Here is a 20,803-nt window from a genome sequence, read left to right as displayed (position 1 = left end):
AGAAACACATGATATAATAAAGATACTCCTTTACAACATAGCCTTCTCATCCCAGAGAAGTGTTGGTGTGCAGCTTCCATGCTTGGGAATTTCAGCAGGAAAGTTTGTATGGACAACAGTGAGGTTGCGTACAGGACCAACTCTGGTGTCTTCAAAGAAAAAAATATGATTAATTCAACTGTTGCTTCATTATGAGTAGATAAAAAGGCCATGTTACAGCCCCACCCACCTCTGAAAGAGTTCTTCATTCAGCTTCAGAGTAACCTTCTCTAGCCTAAAATGCAAAAGACTGCATATCCTAAACACCTAAAAAAGAGCTGACATTTAGAGGCCTCTCAAAAGCACTTGAATGTGAAAAACATTACGACATTTACACTAATTCTTTTCTCAACATACTCCTACCCTGTGTAAAAACACACTAACCTTACAATTTTCAGAATAAAAACTCTTACTGGCTACAGAGAAATTAAACTTTCCATCACAGCTACATATGCATAAGGAAGATAGGTATTAATAATTAGCAATGTTAATTAAGATGATGCAATAATTCACTGTAAGATGTCTTCTGATACTAATGATCCCAGCTACACTGTTGCTTTGTGAATTAGTTTTAAGCTGAAGTAATAGTATTCCAGTACCTTTTGGTTAAAACAGTTGACTGCATTAAAAAAAAAATAAAAACAAAAACCAAACAAAACAAACCCACAAAAATCAACCAATGAGAATTCACTGTTTATCAAGGTGATCTTGCTACCACACAAGACGACTCTGAGGCAGATGATGCTGGATGAGTTAGAATGCTGGACAGAATAGGCTAACAGCACATCACAGATTAAGGGGATGCTTTCAGACCAAAACTGAAGATGTTTCCATCCTTTCATGACTGAACAACCTGAAAAATCCCAATTTCTGGTGTGATTAAGGACAGCATGCTGCATTTTGACACTCAGCGATAAAGTCAAGGAAAAAACCCAGCAGGCAGCAGGAAGTGAATATCATGTTGAGACTGAATAACTGGCAAAGTACAAAGAACAAAAAGCAAATGTAAACAAAGATAAGACCCAAGACACAGACCAGAATGCAGTGATATATTGTTACTGATGGCATATACAAACAACTGAACCTTCACACAAGAAACAAGTAAGAGAGAAGAAAAGGTAGAAGACAATTGATAGAACCGAAGCTGCACATCTAAACAAGCTGTCAAATGTACGTAACAACATGCTCTGAGCTTTACAAAGATTAACCAGCCTCTCTCTGTGCAACCTTAAAACATAGGGAAGCTACTGAAAAGATAAGGTGAGCAGCTGTGCTCCAGGAAGCACCTAACACCTGCATCTGTGCTGAATTTTTGTTAGAGAAACCACCCTGTTGCACATTGCACAAGGACGCAGCCATTACATATACCTACTGTAAAAACAGAGTAAACCTGCTGTCACTCCAGCATAAGGCTGCATGGTGCGTCTGATAAATATGCATTATCTAGTACCTCCACACAGGTACCTGCCACTCAAACACACATACGCATATTTTATAACCACCAACATTAACCATATCCATAAAGCTCATCCCTTTCCCTAAAGGATGGACTAAATTTTCAGTTCAAGAAGCATCACATTGTGTTATCTTGCTTTTTCCAGTGTTTCAGCTCTAACTGTAGCTGAGAAATTATTTCTGTAAGATACCAGGCCTTCTCCATGTCAGCAGAGTTTGTCGTTCTTGAGAATGTATGAAAAGCCACCAACACATAAACACTATTAAAGATAACATTATTTAGTAGATGTAAGAAAGCTTTGTTCAAATGAGACAGCTTAAAAGGCTTTTAAAAATTCATAATCCCCAAAAATGAAAAAGAGAATTAAGTGAGGGAACAGAACTTTATTATTAAGCTATTTTATGCAGCTGACTAAACACAGGACCTCTCAAAACATGCCAGTTACAACACAATCTGTGTGTGGGGTAAAAATGAAAGAAAAAACAAGCACAGAAACCCAAATACCATACATCCTGTATGTCTTCACAAACAGGCACACAAAGTCTTTTTCCTCTTCCCCTCCACCCTTGTTTTTAAGAAAAAAAGCCAGTAAGCACTCTCACAAATATATTCTCACTTCCCTTTACCTCTCATTACCTCCGAAAGATCTACTATAGGAGGACTTATAGTTGTATAGTCAAGGACCTTGGGTCATAAAACTTCACAGTAGAAATTACAGACCAATAGAATTGCATAAAAAGAGTAATATTCGTTTGGAAAGACACCCTTGACAACACATGGCATGCAGCACACACATGACATTTGATAGGGCAATCACCTTTTCCTCCCTAACTCTTTTTTTTAAAGATGTTATGAACAAAGACATAAAAATGGGATAACTAATACTAGAACACACAAACAAAAAAATCAATTTAGTTTGCATTCTAATTTTCAACTGAAGGTGAGTTAGAAGAGCTCTCCCACCTCAGCTTGCTTTCTCCCCTCAGAAAACAGAGGCATGATAACAGCATGAAGGATACTACTATGTGGTATAACAGACAAGCTTTGAATTCAGCGGGAGTTGCACAATGATAGAAAAGTCTGCAGAGGCACAACCAGTCCTCCAGGAAAAGATAAAAATTAATAGCTTACAATTAATTTATTTAGCTAATAAATTCAATAGCAGCTAGGAAACACTGATGTTTTTCCTTGCACCACCATACTTTGCAGATAACCCTTAAAAACTTCACACTTGACAATGAAAGTCTTACTAGCAAGTGGATTTTCCTGCCACTAGACTACTCCATAAACTAGAAAAATTACCACACCCCCAATTAATTTGGGCCTTGTTTTAGCACAGATAGACATATACAAGGAACTCTGAAATAATTTCCATCTGCCTTACAAAGGAGCCAGGGAAAAAAAAAAAAAACAACAAAAAACCATATCTTCACTTGACTCTTATTTATGTTACCATTATGCACAGCTTAAACCCGAAGTATATTAAGAGAATTTTCACAGCGTAAACCCGCATTCATCGCTGTAATGACCAATGGCAGGAAACGCAGGTTTCAACAGATGGAGTATTCGCTCTGCGGCAGCCTACAGCTTCAGGTCTTCTAGAGATGGCCCTGATCAGCTAGATAGATGGCACCACCAGTACTGAAAAGAATGCTGAAGATTTGCAGGGAGGTGCAGGTAAGGAAGGCACTACGGACTCCCTGGGTGTGAGCACACAGAGAGGAGCCAGTCGTGCTCCCTCTCTTCCCACCATGCTTGCTTGTTGCTGTGCTTTGAAGGGTTTCAGAACACGGTGGCTAATAGCTATCGTTGCATCTCTTGCTTTACTTTGTCTTCCAGTCCCTTGCTATTATCTGTTTCCAAATCATCAGAGCATTTCAAATTTACAATGTGCCTGCATGTAAGCCTCCTAAGGAACAACATGGAGGAACACACGCCCAGGTTTTTTCTCATTTGGGGAAACTACAGATTCATGATTCAATCAGGCACGGATTCAAGCGTTTCTGTCCCTTTCTTAAGTGCCATACAGCATGAAGGATAAGGGTTTTCAAGAAGAAAAGGTGGCACTGACAATGGTATTTCAGACAATGAAAGAAAAAGAAAGGAGATCTTGCAGCTGCTAAATCCTCCACAGACAGCACCAACACACAGCCCTCCCTCCCATCAATGTGGTCGTCTTTTTTCAAAGCAGCACATGACTTTAAAGAAGTTATGACCATAGGGTTAGCTGACAATATACGGGATTTCTCCACGATCATACTCTGCTAAGCAATTAGGTCAAACCATACTCTTGAAAATTAGTTTAGCACAGCTGAAGGTCAAGGAATTAAAGCATGAGGGGCAGGAGATGAGGCAGAAAAAGAGTAGAAAGATTTATTTTAACTCTCAATCATGTACAAAGCCCTTGCCAGAAAGAGGAGTTGCACTGTTGCTAGAACTTTATAGTGTATGAAAGGAACATTCTTGGCACTGAAGAACTGGCATCTGTGTACAAATAGAAAAAGTGTTGTTCCAAGTTACAAGCTGCACACAGAAACAAAAAGGAACTCCTTTACATCAATGTGCTCACCAGTACCATCTTGTTCTTTCTAAATAACACTTTTGTCAATGGATTGATGCAGCTTAATAGTCAGGTAAATAAGCAGATTTTTGTTGCTGTTAACCAGAACAAAGAGATATTACATGCTTTTACGGAGTTCTGTAATTCTCTTTTTTTTTAAAACAGATTCTCTTGCATGAGCAGGAATTCTGATGTCAGATTTTTTGTCTATTCACATTTGGGTTTTGGAATGCAAATTTGATTGAATGAAGTACTCTGCCTCTACGTTGGCAGCAGATGTTCAGAAGAGAAGGCACACTGAAAAAGCTGGAAGCATTACTGACAGTTTGACGATTCTGTCCTCCTGGAAATCTGTAAATTACTGCAAATACAAAACAAAGACGTACTAACAATTTTAAGATTGATATAAGAAGTTCACTGCATTATTTAAGTCTGAAAGTAGCCAAAGATTAAATTATTTTTCCTGTTTTTTTATAGTGCTTTGAACAGTTAGAATAGGTGGGTGAGAGGCAAACACCAGACAGGCACAGACAAAACCTTCCCTGCTTCCTGTATGTATATAAACAATCCAGCTCTGTCTTCAGTTTCATATTATCTATGCAGCATTCACTTGTACAGTCTGGGTAACACCAGACATGCGTGCTTGTCACTATGCCAGTAGACAAGACAAGAAATGCAAGTTATTAACATCACTGAAACTTTATACAAGCTGAGCAACGGCCAGACACTGTATTTTTTTCTGCTCTCTGATCCAGTTATTGCCTAGACAAGAACAGCAATTACAACATTATCAGGAAAATACAATTAAAATAATTCAACTTGTTGGTTATTCCTTTGTAAGCAAAAGCATAATATCTAAATGCTGTGACTTGCTCTCTTTAGGAGCTGTAAGACTTCTCAGGAGAGAACATTTTTCCATGGTTCCTTGTTGAGAATCCATTTTACCATATGATTACTTTTCACTTTTAAATTTCACCTAATCTCTTTCAATCTGAGACAGCCTAAGTGCACAGATATTTAACACGCAGTTTGAAAACTTTAGTAATTTCTTAAACTGTTTTCTCCACTGTATGTTCAATCCCCCCCACCTTTTTTTTTTTTTTTTTTTAAATTATCTTTATTTTTGGTATGAGACTAAACCATGATGCAAAGTTCAGGAGCTCTTAGCTTCCCAGTATACAGACGACAGCAGTCCTAAACCAGACTTTCACATTCTCACTCTCTCATTTGTATGCTACAGTTCACAAAACACAAGTGTAGTGTCAGGTTGACTGAGTCTCAGTATTCTGTAGTTCTCTCTCAATGACCACTTCCAAGTCACTGATCTTTGACATGTGCATTGATAACACTGTAACAAAAGGGAAAAAGTACTGACCTGTTCCAGAGGACTTTAGAGCTGGTCCTTAGTCCATATGCAGTGGAAAAAACAAAAAAAAAAATCACTGAATGTGGTGTCAGGTATATCACATGACACATAAAAGATGTACACAACCAGCATAAAAGTGAACTCAGTCTAAACACACATGTATCATCCTTGTAAAACTTGGGAGATGGTAAAAACAACAAAAAAGTGAAAATATAAGAAAGTCCTATGCCTCAAGCCCCTTAACACATGCACTTATACCTAACTGATTATCAAACTACAGAATGCGAAGAACTAGACATTATCTTATTTGCCCAAGGAAGTGCTCAAGAAAATGCTTCAGACAGAAGTCTACTCATAGACACAGTGGTTTAAAATACCAATGTGAAGTCTGTGTGGAGACGTAGTGGTATTTAATGTGTAAGCTGGGGGAATATGTATGGCTGTAAAACTTCCAAGGCAGCTGGATGTCAGCCATTTCCTATTAATGATGCTTGGGCTGGAGCTTGCTGAAACCCATTTGGTCTGAATACATGTACATCTGCTAAAGCCTTTTCAGAAACCATCTTATAATATGAAAGGCAGAGTACTCACACTTGTAAACAGTTCAAGTAATAACTGCATCTAAGATGGAAAGGGAAAATCCAGAAAGAAGGTGGGATAGTGCAGAGATATACACAGATTTTCAAGCAAAGTGCTACCCTTACTGCCATTCATGTTATTAAAAAGGAGCTTGCACATACAGGTACTTAAAGGATTGATGCCTAAGTACATACCCATATAAATAAAGAACATAACATACTGTGACAGTACCTAACACCAGAGTGAGACTTAATGCTTTTATTGTTCTTTAGTGCTTCATTTTCCCCTTCATTTGGACTTTTCATGAAATTGTACACCAGCTCATCAATTAACATTAAATGATAAGTTAGTCTTGCTAAATGTTAAAAGATGTGTGTGACATACATCTGACTCAGAACTGTACATAAAAGCTCTGTCATGACTCGCTCAGAAATTCTTAAACCAGGAGTCTGGGATGAATATTAAAACATACGAGCAGAACAAACATTTGATCTTGGTGCTGCTGAAGACTGGTTTTGCTGCTACTTCATAAACAAAATGTTTTGAGTTTCCTGCTTCTCTTCTGTAGCAACAGATTCTGAAGCATTCCTGAAGTGAGTGTTTGTCCTTCAGCCTGGGAAGGAAGAATCTAGTGATAATGCTTATCAGATCTCAGTTATGCCATCCACTCTTTGATCACAATGAGCAGCTTCTCTTTATTTCACCTGTTCAGAACCTCCTTGTTTTACAGCATATGACCTATGATCTTACTGAGCAATAAAAATGTGCCTCTAGGCAGCACTTCTATGCAGATTTTGACTCTGGAAGATACCTACATTGAACAGCCACAAAAATACCCACACAAATGCATGACATTCGCAGCACAGATGCACCTGTTAGATACATGAAATGATGCTAAGGTAAGAAAATGCTGCTTTCTCAGTATGCTTAAAAGATTATTTAATACAGTGATAGGTTATGGGTCATTCATTAAAGACGTGCTAGAAAAGCGTAAAATCTAATCACTGAAAGCAGAAGTAAGGATGGACTGCTAAACCAGGTTATGACTCAGCTTTCCCAAGAAGCGATAGAGTTAAAGGTGTGGAATGGATTTCACCATGTTTCATTACTTCCCATCAGGTATGAAGAATCACTGTAAAATCCACAGGTATCTTACTAACATTACTGTACCAGATCAGAAGGAGAAACATACAACCTCAAGCTTATACTCCACAGAAGATGGCAGAGTCATTTTTCACATAGGAAAATTTCTGGGGTTTCTCCTCCAATTATTAATTTGATGCTAGCTAAATACATAAATTCACCAAGTAATACAATCTATAAACACGTAAAAATTTAAGCCAGTGATGAAAATACTGCTTTTCCTTAACTGAAGACAGCTTTTTAAGATGACATGGCATCACAAACAAAGCACAGTTTGTGTCACATGGACAAATGTCATACCAAGTGCCTTAGTAACTGTCCATATACATTATGGTTTTATGAGCTGCTATTTACAGCCAAATAATTGTCCACTTCCCCAGCTCTTCAGCCTTTATTCACAACCACTCACTCTCACAAACAAGCTTGCGCCCTTAGGAATTTAGAACATTTAAAAAAAATATTCCAAGTTGCCTGCTCTGACCTTCGTGCAAAGGAGGGTTTGTCTGACTACCCCGTGGCTGCAGCCGCAGGAAAACATACTCAGACTGTGCAGTCACCAATCTCATTGTCCAGGCTTAATCGACAGTCAGGTTTTGCTTCCCAGTTCAGAGCAGCTCTTCTTCACGGCCTTCGCCAGCCACACCTGCACGGCACCAATGCGGAGCACATGGGGCACAGGCTTTACGGTGCAGGGTAGTAGCTTGAGCCAGCATCCGTCACAACCGGAGGCTTCCCCATCCCTCTGGCTGTGCATTCCTACGCTGTGCCCGCGGCTGGCACTGATACCTGCCCAACATGCCCGCAGTGACCCAGTTCAGGGAGCTCAATCTGTTACCCCCTCCCGCTTCCACGCTGTGCTGGGGACTGTGCCAGCGGCAGCGCGGGAGAAGCAGCAGGAGAGTGCAGCTCAGCGGGTGAGGAACAGGATCATCCCATTCACTGGCCCTCTCATCAGGCTGGTTCAGCCACCCTGTAAAAACAGGCAGGCAGGCAGGTAGGTAGGGCATCGCTGACCAGGAACTAACACACCCTAGGAGTGACTGTAATGCAAAGGTTTCTTTTTAAAGGAACAAAAGGGGCAGCAGAAGTGGACCAGCTTTATAAGATATAATCTGGAATGGTTTGTTCACCAGTTAATGTTATAACTGGTAACAAAAGCAGGAAAAGCGATCCTTCTTTTAGGCAGGAACGTGAAGTAAATAGTATCAGAAGGCTCTTTCAAATAAAAAGCAATGAGAAAAGATGAGACATAAGGAACTAAACCGTTCCCTGATGTGCTTTCCTTTCCCAGGGAATCAACAGCAATCTTGTGCAGATGGCCCTGATCATAAAAGATAAGAAACTACTGTCGGACAGGTAATATACCAACACAGTCTTAACTCCCATACCAATATGTTTGAAGTTTATGCTTGCAGAAAAAACAAATAACCCACCCAAACACAAAACAACAAACCAATCAAAAAAAAAAATATATAAAGAAAGCAGAAGGAGACAAGGTGAAATATCTATCTCTGGGATTACATCTGCATCATCTTCATTAAAGGTAACAGGAACCAAATGTCCCACTAAAGGATTCAGAGTCAGCAAGAAGAAAGGTATCAAATGAAAGTGAAAATTTATTACCATCCAAGACTCCCATGTATTTTTTTTTCTTAGGAAATAATAAACTGCCAGTTTTGTTGATGAAGCTATTAAAAGTGCTGAGTTCTTGACCACAAAGTCGTTAGACACAAGCAAAATACCCACTAATATTATTTTGCTCTGTGGATAAAGGGGAAAACCCCACACCTCAATCTCCATTAAACAGGGCAGAATAATTTAGTTGTAAACCATGCCAGGACAGAATACAGAATTAACATAAAAATGAGCTCCACCTAGTTATACCTACCTAACTAAAGTAAGCGCAGTACCAAGTAACACACACTACACAGAGTACATACGATTCTAAGTTTTAAGCACTGGCTTTCATAGTCTCATTTAGATATACAGGATTACAAAGGACCATCTCAGCAGTGAAGTCCAATTGATTTAAGCTGAAGACAACCCTGCAATAATCAACGAGACTAAAAATTTCAGAAAACAGAGGAAGAAGAGTATAGGTGAGAGGACCCATACTGCTCCTCTATAATCACAAGACAGTTAAAAGTCACCAAAGACTCCAGAAAAAGAACATCCTTTCTCTGTCCCCTAAGAGTAACAACTTAAAAACACCACAGATTCAACAGATTATGTGACCTTGGGAAAATGTCCCTCTGCTATCAGCCCCCGTGGCATGTGAGCAGGAACTCCAAGTGAACACTTCTACAGGCACACTCACTCAGTACCTCAAGTCTCACAATGGCTACTTACAGATACTTGAGAGAAAATGGAGGAAGGGGACAAGAGCCCAGAAGCCAATTTACATACCAGACAGAAAGAAGGGCTTCTCAAGTAACTTGTGAAAACTTAGAAACACAGTATTAATTGCTCACAAATAAAGCTACAGTGGAAATCAAATATTTTCAGTACACCAGTTCAGTTACACAAGCTAACTTAGCATCCTGTTTAAGCAAGAAGTGCACAGACAGAATGCTACTGCCCAATGCAAATTTATTCCTTTCCAAAGGCTCACTCCTCTGCATAGTTCAGCAGAAAATTCAAGCTATCAATCAGGTTTTAGGCACAGTTACAATTTACACTGACTGTGAACTCTTCCAAGGTTTGGATATGTCCTCTTATGTCTGTGACCATCCAGTAAGGGATATTTTGCTTTAGGTTAGGTACAGGCAAAACCATCTAAACTTCCTAACAAACAGTCTTGTACCTGCAGGCAGATGATACCAGGGAAGACTAATAAAGAGTGGCACACCACTGCACTGCAAGGTCCCTGCTGCTGGCGGTCAGTGCCTGTACACTGTTTGGGCAGTAGTGCAATGACGCTTTCTCCTCAACAGCCTTGCCTCATGAAGCGGAAATTGTCTGTCACATTTCTTTGCGTAATCAGGGAGGAATATGGGGAAGGAAATAAAACATCAAACCAAGAGAATAAGGTTGCAGACCATCGTGTGGATTACTCAGTGTGGTGTTTTATAACCAATGAACTATTCTGGACTTGGGTGAAAAGCATCTGTTGCAAGACATTCTCCCCAACGTCAATGTGTGCCACAACCAAAAAAAAACACTAGAGATTCCCAACACACTAAAAAATATAACACCTATAGTACAGAAGAACATCATCCTCAAGAACTACAATATGTCGGGAAACTCTGAAAGAGAAAGTTAAAAGTGATCTAAGATATCCACAATGACTGTAACTTTATCAGCCTTCTCCCTCTCCAGTACAGTATCATACAATCCTTTCCTTTAATTTTACAAGCTTGACCTTGATACAATTTAAGTTCTCTGTTCACACTGGCTTCACTTCAAAGTCAAATCCCAAAGTTCAATCTCTTGGAAGCAAGCAGCCTTACAGTTTCCAAACTGCAGATTCATCTATAAATACCGTAAATGTAAATCTAGTTTCTAAAGTTTGTTTCCCCAAGAATTTTCACTGTTTTAGTGTATTTAAAAATCATACTGCTCCAAGATTTGCTGTGCAAGGCTAAATGTACCAAAGTTTTAAGTCTCCTTTCTTAAGAATCTTCTTCCCACAGCTTTGACACCTTCGCATCTCTTCTTCACTTTAAAATGGAACAGGAGCAATCTCTTTGAAATGGAGGGGCAAGAGCTGTGAGTACCATGTAAAGGAGTGTGTAGCAGGATATTGTACAAGGATATGGGGAGATCACGGGCTCTACAGTTCATCTCTGGTATTAGCCTGTTCTATAACTGCACCAAAACTAATAAGAATGTCACCCAACAACTGATAAAAACATGTAAGCTCCACGCTTTCTGTATCACCCCCTAGGTGATCTCAAGAGTTTAACAACATTACCTATATTAGACTTCTTGGCACAGGCCTTTGTACCCCACTTACTAAATTTCACCCCATTTATGTTACTCCTAAAATTATTGCATAACAAAGACATGCAATGAAATAGTTTGGGCTTGAAGATCTTCAGGCTTTGTCCACACTTCTATTAGATTCAGTCTAGCTCAGCCACAAAATACTGACGGTTAAGTAGGATCTACTGTACCGCATGCCAAGTCGATGAACACTTTTCTGGTTTGCTGGATAATCATGCTTTGCATTACCTATCTTCCTGAAATGGGGTCAAAATACAGTTTGAGAAACAGTCTTGAGATAGAGATCCTATGAAAGCCACTACCATCCACAAAACCAAAGTGACTGAGCTGCTGCTTTAACTAGAACCTTTTATTCAGAATATAAAATTGTACCAACATTGTACCTGTAGCACATGTTTGCTAACCAAGCCAGTTAAAATCAGGACACCTGGCCATTAAGGCCAGCTGCAGGTCTCACAGGACACATGCAGGTCCCCCCAAGAACTGATACACCTTTGCAAATCTCTGACCAACTGCAACATTCATCAAGGTTACTCCAGAACCATTGTACCATCCATTGTTCTCCTAATTTCCAGCTTAACTTCCTCGTCGTCAGTTTATGTTTTTCTGCCTTTGTGGCAAAGTAACTCTCTACCTCTGCCCCTCCTACATATTTAACTTGAGTAGATTTATGGTTGCAATCACAACTCCACACAGGCTGAGACTTCACAGTGCTTTCAGCTGATCTGAGTGTGCACTGCTGCCATGAATTAGATATAAGGTTGGGGTTTTTTTCCCTTTTGACAGCACCATTGCATCAAAAAAACCCCACACAGAAACACACAGCAAAGGAAAGTGATACCGCTCCTTTCAGCCACCAACAGCATGGACTGAGCTTGGCACACAGCTCTCATGAAAACGCAGCCTCAGCGTCCCTTTTCCTAAGCTAAAGGGGCCAATTTCTGTTCAGTACACACAGCTCCAGTGGAGGAAGTGACATACTCGAACATCTGTAAAAGGAGATAATGGGGAGGAAAAAAAAAAGAAATGCCAAAAAATCCCACAAACGCAGAAGGACAAAACCCCAAAGCCTGGAAAGACAGAATTAAAGTTACAGCACACCCCTAATATACCAGCTCTGGTACTGATCGTGCCTTACTGAGCCTGGCTAGAAGAGAAATCAGAGACGAGCATTTTTATCTGCTTCCTGATGAGTTTAGATTTACAAAGATTTGTGCATTTAAACTGCGAGCACAGAATAATCAGCAAGCTCTAGTTTTAATTACACTTCATTTTAAAAGACCTACAAAGCAGGCATTATTCTCCCCCACAGCAAGAAATAAACTAAGCGGGACTGAGCAGTTACACCCAAAAAGCATCTGCATCTCTTGTGCTTTTCATGCAGCAAACCTCTCAGCACGTTTTATAAGGCAGTAATTGTCACCAGTAGCACTATATGGTGACAGCCTCTTGCAGTCTCTGCAATCCGCAGCTCGCAGGTTATTATGCATTTGCGAAAAGGAGGCATTCTGAGGCATGGCTGGGAGGTGAAGTGATTTGAGAAGCAGAAGAATAATTCCTCCCACCATGCTTTCCGGTTAAGAGACCTTCTTTTTCAGTACCCACGCAACCACCAGAGCCAGGACTTGCAGACGAGCATGGAATAACCACCTTCCCCAAGAGCTGAGAAGACTGATACAACGTTTGCGTGGTTCACTAGCAGCACAAAAAGGGTTCTGTGCTGTAATTTGCATTTCACAATTTTCAAGTCTCGGAAAAAAAAAGAAAAAAACAAAACACAAAACAAAAACCAACCCACACAAAGACACAACCCGACCAGGTTTCCAGCTCAAACAGCAGCTTTGTGGCCAGCGTTTTCAGGGTTACTTTCCATGTCCCTGAAAAAGTTGTAGTCCACTCAAATTTCCTGTAATTAATGATTACGTTCTACTGAAATTTGCATACCTGTATTTATAGAAGCAATGAATTCCACACTTGTGGTATTTATTGTTGGGCCTGCACAAGTAACACAGGAAACAGTACCGCAGTGATATGTACCTTCTGCATCTTCAGTACTTAACCATTTTACCTCTGTATAAAAATGAAAGTTAACGCATGCCTTTTAATGGAGCAATGGGGATGAGGTTACAGCAAGAAAATCCAAGAAAACAGAATTTGGAAATCTCAATATATCACAGTTAAAAATTTTATAACTTACATGCAATGCTTTTGGCCTTACCAGACCGTCTTTCACATTGCTCTTTCCCCTCCCAAATGACTTTCTAATCTGATAATTCATAGGGAAAAAATGTTACACAATACCATTATTAAAGACATTTGGCATGGGTCTTAAATGTGAACATTCTGAAAGGAAGCATCACCTCAAAGGAATTTCACATCCTATACATCTCATAACAGAGCCTGACAACACACACACAATTTTAATACATCGGCTAGGTAGCAAGATTAGTCTAGGTTGTCAAGCCAGAAAAGAACCACAAAGGTCAAATTATAGGTGCCATCCAAGTATTTTTTGTTCAGTGCTTTTATTTTACTCCCAACACAGGAGTGCAATGTAGTTACAGTTATGGTGTGTGGATAGATGACGGACAGCCTTCGCAGTTCTAAAAAGCAGTGTTTCTGAAAACTGATATGTGAATAACCAAAAATACATACATGCATATATATATATGGATATGTATGTTCTGCCTACATACTCCCTGCTTACTACAGAAATCAGTTTCCAGCATCCAAGGGAAAAAAAAAAAAAAAAAAAACAACAAACCCACACCACAAAAAAAAAAAACAAACCAAAACCAAACAAGCTCTTTTCACTCAACACTCAAAGGTAAAAGAACATTTTTCAGATTGTAAATACACATTTGCACAACTCCCTGTTCTCTCTTATCAGCATCTTCAGCATGTTATCCTATGCATTTTTCTCTCACAACTGACAGAGCGATTAGATACCTTAGATAGCAGGGTTAGCTTACTGCTTTTTACTGCTATCTTCTCTGCTTAGTGAGCTACCAAGCAGAAAGAGACTGCTTTCTAAAATTTCTGAGATTCATCATAGCATTTATTCAACAAGTTGAAAGTGTTTCCCTAGTGAGTCCACCAGGTCCAAACAAACTTCAAGTTTAAAATTGTTACATAGCTTTTCCTACTTTTTAAATCAGAAATAATCTAAGAATTGCAAACCACAATGCAATGCAAATACCATTCTTCAATTCCAAAACTTTATTTCAGCAATCTGCAAATTGGCATCGCTTTTAGGAAGCATGTGAAAGTTTAAAGGGGAAAAAACAAAACAAAACAAAAACAATAACAAAAAAAAGAAAAAACAGGGGAATAGGGTGTGAAGGATGAGGGAGCTGTTTCTAAAACCAAGAATTCCCTTCAATTCCCATAAACAGACACTGTATGTATCTATACCATAGCTTTGTTTGGGTACTTCTCCCTGTAATTATTTAAGCCATGCCACATTTCTCACAGTACTGTAGCAACTCCCAAGTAAGGTCAGTCACAGGAGGGTAAGAAAATATTGCTATTAGTTTGACCTGCTTTCAAGGTTTTACTGGTGTGCTCACCAGGGTGAGGTTTTTAATTTTAATACTGATGAACTTGAACTCCTGTCTTTCGGGCGGACTGAAGCAAAAGCACTGCATCAGGGTATTTAAAATGCACAGTCACACTGCCTGCAAGTGCAGGCAGAATTAAAATTCATGAAATAGCTTTGGTAAATTTGTTGCTCTTTCATGAAAATCTCTACCACCCCTTGAAATTTTGCGGTTGGATGATTACTGAACACATCTGTAGGTAGACTGCATCTGAACAAGGCAAATAATACGCATCACTTCAAATTTGTAAGACAGGAAAAAAAGTGTATGCAATGTAACATACATGATGATCAAGAGCACAGTCTTCTTATACATTCTGTGCTAAACACAACATTTCATCCACAAGTCTCACAAGACTGTTTTGGTACAAAAGCTTAAGACAAACCAACTTGAAGAGCCACAAACACGTCAGAAGAAATCAGATACAGGCAAGACAATAAGGGTGATCCTGTCAGGATCCACAATCCCAAATTCCTTCTTTCTTATTCTTCCCAGGCATAAATGAAAACACACCAAAGAATGGAATACAATCCAACATTTTGGTAAAACGATGAGGACCATTTATTACTTTTTTTTGCAAAGGTGCTGTGAAATATCAGAAAACTAGAAAGTGCATTTTTTTGCAGCCCAGGCACACCATTATCCCTTATTATTTCCAACAACTCTAGGGTTTATGTTAAGCAATATTTAAACCTCCTTTGTTTCAACCAAAAATTTCATTTACACAACCCATTTACTTTCTTAGATTACTTTCAAATCCAAATAATTTTTTTAACTCCAGTTACTGTCAGAAGTATTATAAGGTAATAAAGACTGCTAAATAATTTACAAGGGAAAACAGTGAAGATTACTAAAATTTCTGAGTATTTGCATCTTCACTGAGCTTTCTCAAAAGGCAGGTTGGCCTAGGAACTTCAGGATCCATTCATTCAAACACACCTCTGTTAATAAAAACTCATCTGTTCATTTATTCACCATTTGCTGTGTTACCGCATCTAAGTAAGAGGAAATAAAGGAATTCTTCCTTAAGAAGGGGAAAAATAGATTGATTTTGCAAAATGGAACCCTTCATCATTGCCTAGTTCATCTATTAAATCACATTTGGGTTCCCAAATGAACCTAAGAAATTTTAAATTCAAAGGTGTTTTTAAAATTCAGTGCTCTCTAAGTTTTGAGCCTCAGAGTTGACATTTGCAACCGAATTTATATGCAACCATTAACGGTGAGAAACCTACCTAGTGGGTAAAGGAGGAACGGAAAGCAGTGGGATTTACGAGGGATTATTTTGAGCAACCCTAGAAATTTTTAAAAGTAAGTTAAAAACACCACTGAACTAAACCTCACAACAACTATCCTGAGATTTGCTTACTCTTAGTTTTATGGCAATACTTTGCATTGGAATAATCCCAGATTCTTAAAGTGGTGCTGAAGTGAAAGCTTTGGACCTTTTAAATAACTGCACTCCATTTTTATAGCAAAACCCTGTCAAACATTTCAGTGTTTTACCTATCACTGGTATTTTCTCACAAAAGTGGATAAAACCAACAAGGTTCTTCGTTTGCTTTACTTTTTTTCAAGGAAAACCTAGAGCGAGTTTAACATTCTTTTAAATGCTTAAAATATTATAGATTTAGACTGCATGCCAAGCTTATATAGCATTAGAATGAATAAAACCAACCTCAGTATTGTAATAGTGTCTGTAACAGATCACACCAATACACCAGTTTTTTACTAAACGTCATTACCAAATATTATGCCGATTTGAAAAACTCCCATTTCTTGGGTTTTTTTTTTTTTACTATTGTAACATTATTCAGTGTTTGCATTTCCTCATACTGTAAAAATGAAACACTCGGTCTTCATTGCTGTGTTCTGGAGCTAACATGTGACTTGTAAAGCATGTTTCTTTGGGAAAATTCCCATCTATTTAGACATTTCTTATGTAATTGGCCTAAGGGTAATTGTTCTATTTCATAAATATGTATTGGGGACCAAACACTGACTTGACACTTTGAAATAAATACTGGAGAGGTTACATAAACCTTAACACTTTCTAAACTGACACTGTCTTTCCCCTGAAGAACCTTAAGAAAACACAGTAGATAATTTCTAATTTGTGTCTTTAACTTCTATAAAGTAAATCACATATCGGTGTCTGTAAGCACAAAGGTAGTTTCATTTTTAAGAGTCCAGAAACCTAACCCTGAGTTTGAGAATACTTTATGTGCTCTTGCCAAAAAGAACAGAAAACAAATCAATTTGATGCGTCCAAACAAAACATTTAGGCCACACAGCCTAAACTTATGGTTTACCATGATAACATGTCTTTCGAACAAGATACCAAATAAGTTAATACTACTTCGCTGTCCAACACAGGCTGTCATTCTTGATGTATGAAAAAGCCAACCCAGAACACTATGCTAAAATAAAAGTACACTTTCATAATGTGTAATAAACTGTACAAGTGATGGCAACAAGCCTGTACATAAATGAAGTTTGTTTTAAATACAGTCTAATGAACTTTCTGATAGCGTGGGGGCTTTCTGTTTGGTTGGGGGTTTTTTAAGCAGTGTTGTGTTTCTAAGTTCCTGCCTATGCCAGTACCTTGTTTGCAACATTTCCTACTGCTGGACCCTTCACTGGAAATGTACAGACAAGCAAACACGGGATCATCTGGCTCACATACACTGCCCTGTGGTAATTAAACACTGATTCTAAGCTTTGAAATCGCCGAGATGAACACTAGAAAAGGATTATGCCATATTGGTATGCTAAAATGCCATCGGATTCCCCCTTAAAGAAGGGGGAAGATGAAAAGGACTCGCCCACGACACAATTCAGTGTTAAACTAACAGTTTTAAAACGCGGAAAGCGCTGAAAAAAAACAAGGCGTGACGAATAGCTTGAGCTCGGAGATCACTACACAGCATTCAAGAACCAAGCTTCAAGCAGGCAGCACTCTGCTCGCACCCCCCGACCTCCCTTCCAGCGCCAACGGCGATGCCCTGAAAGCGATCCTCACCGCAGCACCGCTGATGAAACGCGAGTGCAGAGCCTCTCCCGCTTCTTCAGTCGCGTTACTAAAGCAAAACCGACGCGCAGGACACACGGCGTCCTTCCCTACGAACACAACGCAAACTTCTGTCCTACAGACCCACCGCGCTTCCCGCTACCCGCCCGGCGAACAGCGGCAAGCCCTGCGGTCTCACAGCCGCCCCCCCCCCCCCCCCCCCCCCCCCCCCCCCCCCCCCCCGACGGCACCCAGGTGGGTACCAAGCTGAGAATGAGGAACCGCCCAAGTCCCAAATCCCATCAGGCCCGTGTTAAAAAAAGCCAAGAGGCCGTAGCTGGAAGCCCGTCTCCCGTCTTGGGGCTCCCGAGAAGCGGTGGGGGAAGGCAGGGCGGGGGCTCTGCAAGCAAGCGGCCCCCCGCCCAGGCCCCCGCCGCCCAAACCCACCTGCCGAGGTCCTCGCCCGTCTCGTAGTGCTCCTCCAGGTTCTCCTGCCTGAACACCGTCATGGTCGCCGCCGCCGCCGGCTTCAGCCCCTGCTCGGCGCCCTCATCACCTGCAGTCGCCGGGGCCGACCCGCGCTCGGCTGCGCGCCCTGCGGAGGAGCGCGGAGGTGAACGCCCCTACCCGCAGCCGGGCACCGTCCCTCCCGGCGCCGGGGCCGCCCCCCGCCCTCCCCGCCCCCGAAGGAAGCGGCCGGGCGGGCGCCTCCCCTGCCCCGGCCCTAGCGGCGGGAGAAGAAAGCGGCGCCCCCGCCCCCTTCCCCGGCAGCGGCAGCCGCGCCGCCGCCCAGCCGCCGCGGCGGCCGTCGGCGCCCAGCCCGCCGCATTCCTCCGTCGCTCCGTTGTCCGGTCAACCGGGGCGCGCCCGCCGGGCCTGCGGCGGATGCCCCTGGGCATCCCTGCACCTGACTCCGGGCGAACGCGTGAGGGCGAGGTGGGCGAGGCGGGCGGGGATTCCCCCCCTCCCCCGCCGCCGCGCAGGGGCTCAGTGGGGCCGGTTCCCGCCTCGCTCACCCGCCGCGGCCGCTCCGCGACCTGTGGTGAAGCGGCGACAGCGCCGCGGCCGCTCCCGGCCGGCGCGCAGGCACCGCGCGACGCCGCCGCGCGGGGCCCCGCTGCCCGGCCAATGGGAAGCCACCGCCCCTCAGCCGCCGCCTGCCCGCCCCTGCCGCGCCGCACCGCACCGCACCCCCCACCCCGCTGCCGCCGCCAGGTGCGCCCCGCCCCGCCGGGGGAGCCCGCCGCTCCGCCGCCCCCCCCCCCCCCCCCCCCGCCGCGGCCATTGTGTGCGCTCCCGCCGGCCGCGCCCGCGCCTTCCTTCCCCGCCCCGGGCAGCGCGGGCGGCGGCAGCCGAGGGGCCGGCGGCCTCCGCCCGCCTGCGGTCAGAAAAGCGGGGTCCCCGCAGGACGGCGCCGCGGAGGGCACCGTCCACGCCCGCCGCAGCGCCGAGTGCCGCGGTCACGGCCGCCCCGGGCGCCGCGCCCGCAGCGGCAGCACCTACCCGGGGCTCCGGGCGCGGCCCCGCACCCGGGGTCGCCCCGGGCGCGGCCCCGCACAAAGCGTCCCCGCCGCGGCGGGCGGCCCCGGCCCCGGCCGTGCTCCTCCTCGGCACCTCGCGAAGCCGGCATCGAAGTACGGCGCGCAGGTGTGCCTTCATCACCGGGCCGCAACGAGGAGCGGTGTTCCAGTCCCAAATGCGCTCAGCTGTCGCAGCAGAGTGGTGCCCCGTCCCTCTGCCGTGTGTTAAATCACAGCCCCGGTCCTCGCGTGCGCTGCTGCTGCTGCTGCTGCCCGTGCGGGTTCAGCTTGCCCCGCGCACGATGTTTTCGGTCGTGTATTGGTCCCACGCCAAGTTGAAACTTGGGACTACTGATTACGCTTTGGAGGAGACTTTTTCCCTAGTTGCTCTGTTTTCCTCCCATCTGTCTTGTTCAGCCTCGAGTGGGTACATGATGTCGGGTAACTGAACATCTTTCAACTTCCATCTGGACTCTTGAGAACTCTCAGAAAGAGAATTGCTCATCAAAGGTGAAAAGAAGTTCAATGCAGTCATACAATTTTACGCTGACTTGATTTAGCACTTGAGAGAGCCTGTCCTTATTCAGGTACAGGGCAACATGTACAGAAGCCCTGAAATTTTATGAGTGAGTCACGGCATGACCCTGGGCAAGTGTCCAAATTTTTTTGTGCCTCCACTGATGTCATCTGTGAGATGAAGGGAAGGCATTTGGACAGATCGCTGGATGTGAAGTTACATAAAGCCATCTTCAAAGCAGGCAGTGTGGTGGCGTCTCCTTAGGCTGAGATACATTCAGAGCTACGCACCCCTCGCTCTTTGATTTATAGCCGGACGTGCAGGAGTAGGATGCTGTGCCTCGTCTGCAGCCCGCCTTCTAAGTGTTTAACAGGTTTTCAGAGTCATGACTCCTATGCTGTAGGTTGTCGTATTTTCATCACAGCTCAAGGTTTTTAACAAACACTGGATATGGGTCCAAAAGTTCGCTTTGGTTTTAGAGATCCTTCCTTTGCTGGCAATGAAGACAGTCACTGGAGCCAGCCCATGAAATCTGAAGCACTCTAACACTGCTTGATCTTCAGATGCTTTTCATTTCTTTGCTTTGGGATTTTTTTGTGATGGTCCTGAGCTCATACAAGAGTAACGTTTGTTGTAGCTTGTATGTATTTTGCCGTGCAAGCACTACTCAAACACGCAATTCAGTATAGCTGCTTATGACCCAGTCCTGCTTTAACTGAAGCAATTGAAATTTCACTGTTGATTCAAGGAAGAGCAGGCGCGCGTTGGAATCAATACACTGTAACGGAGATATTTACTGAGGTGCATAGGATCATTAGAAATACGAATTACTTAAAAGGTTTCTCTTTTCCCTTTCATTTAATAACTGTATCTGAAGGGGGAAGTCTCTCTCCTGTTACCCGTCTGGGATGCCTCGATTTTGCTGTTCAGGCCCCTCAGTGGACCTGAGAGTTGTGTTTGAATACGCCTGTGGCAGTAGCAATAGCACATGTCACCGTGCCGAGTGCCTGAGGAGGAGTCAGGCTCCGCTCGAGTGAAGACAGCCACAGCGGCACGTCCGGGCCACGGT

At 42.7% G+C, this 20,803-nt stretch overlaps 1 protein-coding gene across 2 annotated transcripts in view; it reads right to left on the bottom strand.

The window, feature by feature from the left end:
- DAPK1 (death associated protein kinase 1) overlaps positions 1-18,806 on the bottom strand; it is an 88,507-nt gene extending 69,701 nt beyond the window's left edge. The window contains exons 1-2 of one of the 2 annotated variants that reach the window (XM_042787888.1): positions 18,714-18,806; positions 18,145-18,292 (exon numbers count right to left, since the gene is read on the bottom strand). In XM_042787888.1, coding sequence (XP_042643822.1) covers positions 18,145-18,206 — 62 coding nt within the window. In that variant the 5' untranslated portion in view covers positions 18,207-18,292; positions 18,714-18,806. Of the gene's footprint in view, positions 1-18,144; positions 18,358-18,713 lie in introns of those variants that run through there. The other variant, XM_042787887.1, reaches the window with a different exon arrangement.
- Positions 18,807-20,803: the final 1,997 nt, after the last annotated feature.

This window comes from Tyto alba, unplaced genomic scaffold (assembly GCF_018691265.1).
Source record: "Tyto alba isolate M040663 unplaced genomic scaffold, T.alba_DEE_v4.0 Super-Scaffold_13, whole genome shotgun sequence".
Lineage (NCBI taxonomy): Eukaryota > Metazoa > Chordata > Aves > Strigiformes > Tytonidae > Tyto > Tyto alba.
This window is presented reverse-complemented; position numbering and strand designations above follow the sequence as displayed.